This window comes from Pelophylax lessonae, assembly GCF_965119305.1.
Source record: "Pelophylax lessonae genome assembly, chromosome: 12".
NCBI classification, from domain to species: domain Eukaryota; kingdom Metazoa; phylum Chordata; class Amphibia; order Anura; family Ranidae; genus Pelophylax; species Pelophylax lessonae.
In genome coordinates, this window is record NC_138779.1 from 21,882,844 (window position 1) to 21,885,133 (window position 2,290).

Genomic DNA, 2,290 nt, shown 5'->3' on the forward strand with positions numbered 1-2,290 from the left:
GCAAACATGTAGAAGAAGTCAGATGAGACCAAAATTTAACTTTTAGGCCTAAAAGCAAAACGCTATGTGTGGCGGCAAAAAAATTACACTGCACATCGCCCTGAACACACCATCATGTTGTGAGGATGCTTTTCTTCAGCAGGGACAGGGAAGCTGGTCAGAGTTGATGAGAAGATAGATGAAGCCAAATACAGGGCAATCTTAGAAGAAAACCCGTTAGAATCTGCAAAAGACTTGAGAATGGGGCGGAGGTTCACCTTCCAGCAGGACAACGACCCTAAACCTACAGCCAGAGCTACAATGGAATGGTTTCGATAAAAGCATATTCATGTGTTAGAATGGCCCAATCCTAAATCCAATTGAGAATCTGTGGCAAGACTTGAAAATTGCTGTTCACAGACTCTCTCCATCCAATCTGACAGAACTTGAGCTATTTTGCAAAGAAGAATGGGCAAAAATGTCCCTCTCTAGATGTGCAAAGCTGGTAGAGACATTCCCAAAAAGACTTGCAGCTGTAATTGCAGTGAAAGGCGGTTCTACAAAGTATTGACTCAGGGGGCTTAAAACAAATGCACACCGTACTTTTCACAGATTTATTTGTAAAAAATTTGAAAACCATTTATCCTTCCACTTCACAATTATGTGCCACTTTGTGTCGGTCTATCACATAAAATCCCAATAAAATACATTTACGTTTTTGGTTGTAACATGACAAAATGTGGAAAATTTCAAGGGGTATGAATAGTTTTTCAAGGCACTGTACACTGTTTCCTCATTTACACCTAATGAATCCTAAAGGTCCATACACGCGACCTGAAAATCATACATAAAATACAGCTTTCGAAGCCATCGTGCAATAATCTGATCGTAAGTACACAACTTTTGTCCAAAATTTTCCAAAGGGACAAACGCGAAAATTTTTTCTCATACAATACCAGATCATACGATTTTCATTTACTCAGTACAGTTTTCATCCTGAAAATACAATACAATTACAATACAACATGACACCACTTTCAAGTTTTTATTTTGTTGTTGAGAGTTTTCTTACTTTAGTAATCTCTTCATTTTCTATCTGGAGACTAGCATGCAAAAAAGAAAAACGGAAAATTATTCCTCTGATAATCTCATTGCGTGTACTAGGCTTAAGGAGCTCCAGTAGATAGATGAATTGGACCAACTTAGGCCTTACATGCTGACTGGCTACATTATTTTCTTTTTTTTTTTTACTTACAGGAGGATGGACAACCATCAGCAGCCAGGGAAAAAAATTTTAACAGTTGACCAAAAACCAAGACTACAACTCTTAAAATTAACACAATTCTTTTTTCGACCATAGATTTTGATTCACGATGAGATGGGAATGGTAAACCAAACTTTCTTTAGTGGTTTTGTCTTGTTGGGATTTTCAAATGAACAGGTTTTACTGTTCTTGATGATCCTGACGATTTATACTATGATTCTTGTTGGAAACCTCACCATCTTTAGCGTCATCAAGATTGACATCCATCTTCACACACCTATGTACTTTTTCCTTAGTTACTTATCCATATTAGATGTCTGCTACTCTTCCGTTACCCTCCCGGCTATGTTGGTTATGGCCCTAACAGGCAACACAAGAGTGTCATTTAACCTTTGCTTTACTCAGCTCTATTTTTTTGTTTCTCTTGGTGGGTCGGAATGTCTTCTTCTGGCTGCAATGGCTTACGACCGATACGTGGCAATATGTGATCCTCTTTGCTACCCAGTAGTCATGAACAAGGCATTCTGTTCCTATTTGGTTGGAGGATCTTGGTTTTTTGGATTCTTGAACTCTGTCCTTCACACCACATTGACATCCAAGCTGACTTTTTGTAAAGATCGGCATGTGAACCACTTTTTCTGTGATGTTCCACCAATGTTGAACGCTTCTTGCGCTGATACTCACACCAGTCAAATGTTACTTTATATAGTCAGTGTTTTTCTTGGCATGACTCCTTTTTTGTTCGTCATTGCTTCCTATACTCGGATAATTTCAACCATTTTGAAGATCCACTCAGCCGCCGGCAGAAAAAAGGCCTTCTCCACTTGCTCCTCCCACCTCATTGTGGTTACGGTATTCTACGTGACTGCCAACTTCAACTACATTGGTCCAAAACCTGGGGAATCCTTTGATATCATACGACTATCTTCCATTTTGTACAGTGTTCTCACCCCTCTGTTCAATCCCATTATATACTGTCTGAGGAATCAAGAGGTGCAACGGGCCTTGGACAAAGCATTTACCGGGAAATATTCTGCTCTAAAATGA

The 2,290-nt window shown here is 39.2% G+C and overlaps 1 protein-coding gene across 1 annotated transcript; it reads left to right on the forward strand.

The window, feature by feature from the left end:
- Window positions 1-1,357: 1,357 nt before the first annotated feature.
- On the forward strand, window positions 1,358-2,290 carry LOC309568824 (olfactory receptor 5V1-like; the record flags this gene model as incomplete). The annotated part of the gene is made up of 1 exon (XM_082274610.1): window positions 1,358-2,290. The coding sequence occupies one exon, from the start codon at window positions 1,358-1,360 to the stop codon at window positions 2,288-2,290; it is 933 nt and encodes a 310-aa protein (XP_082130736.1).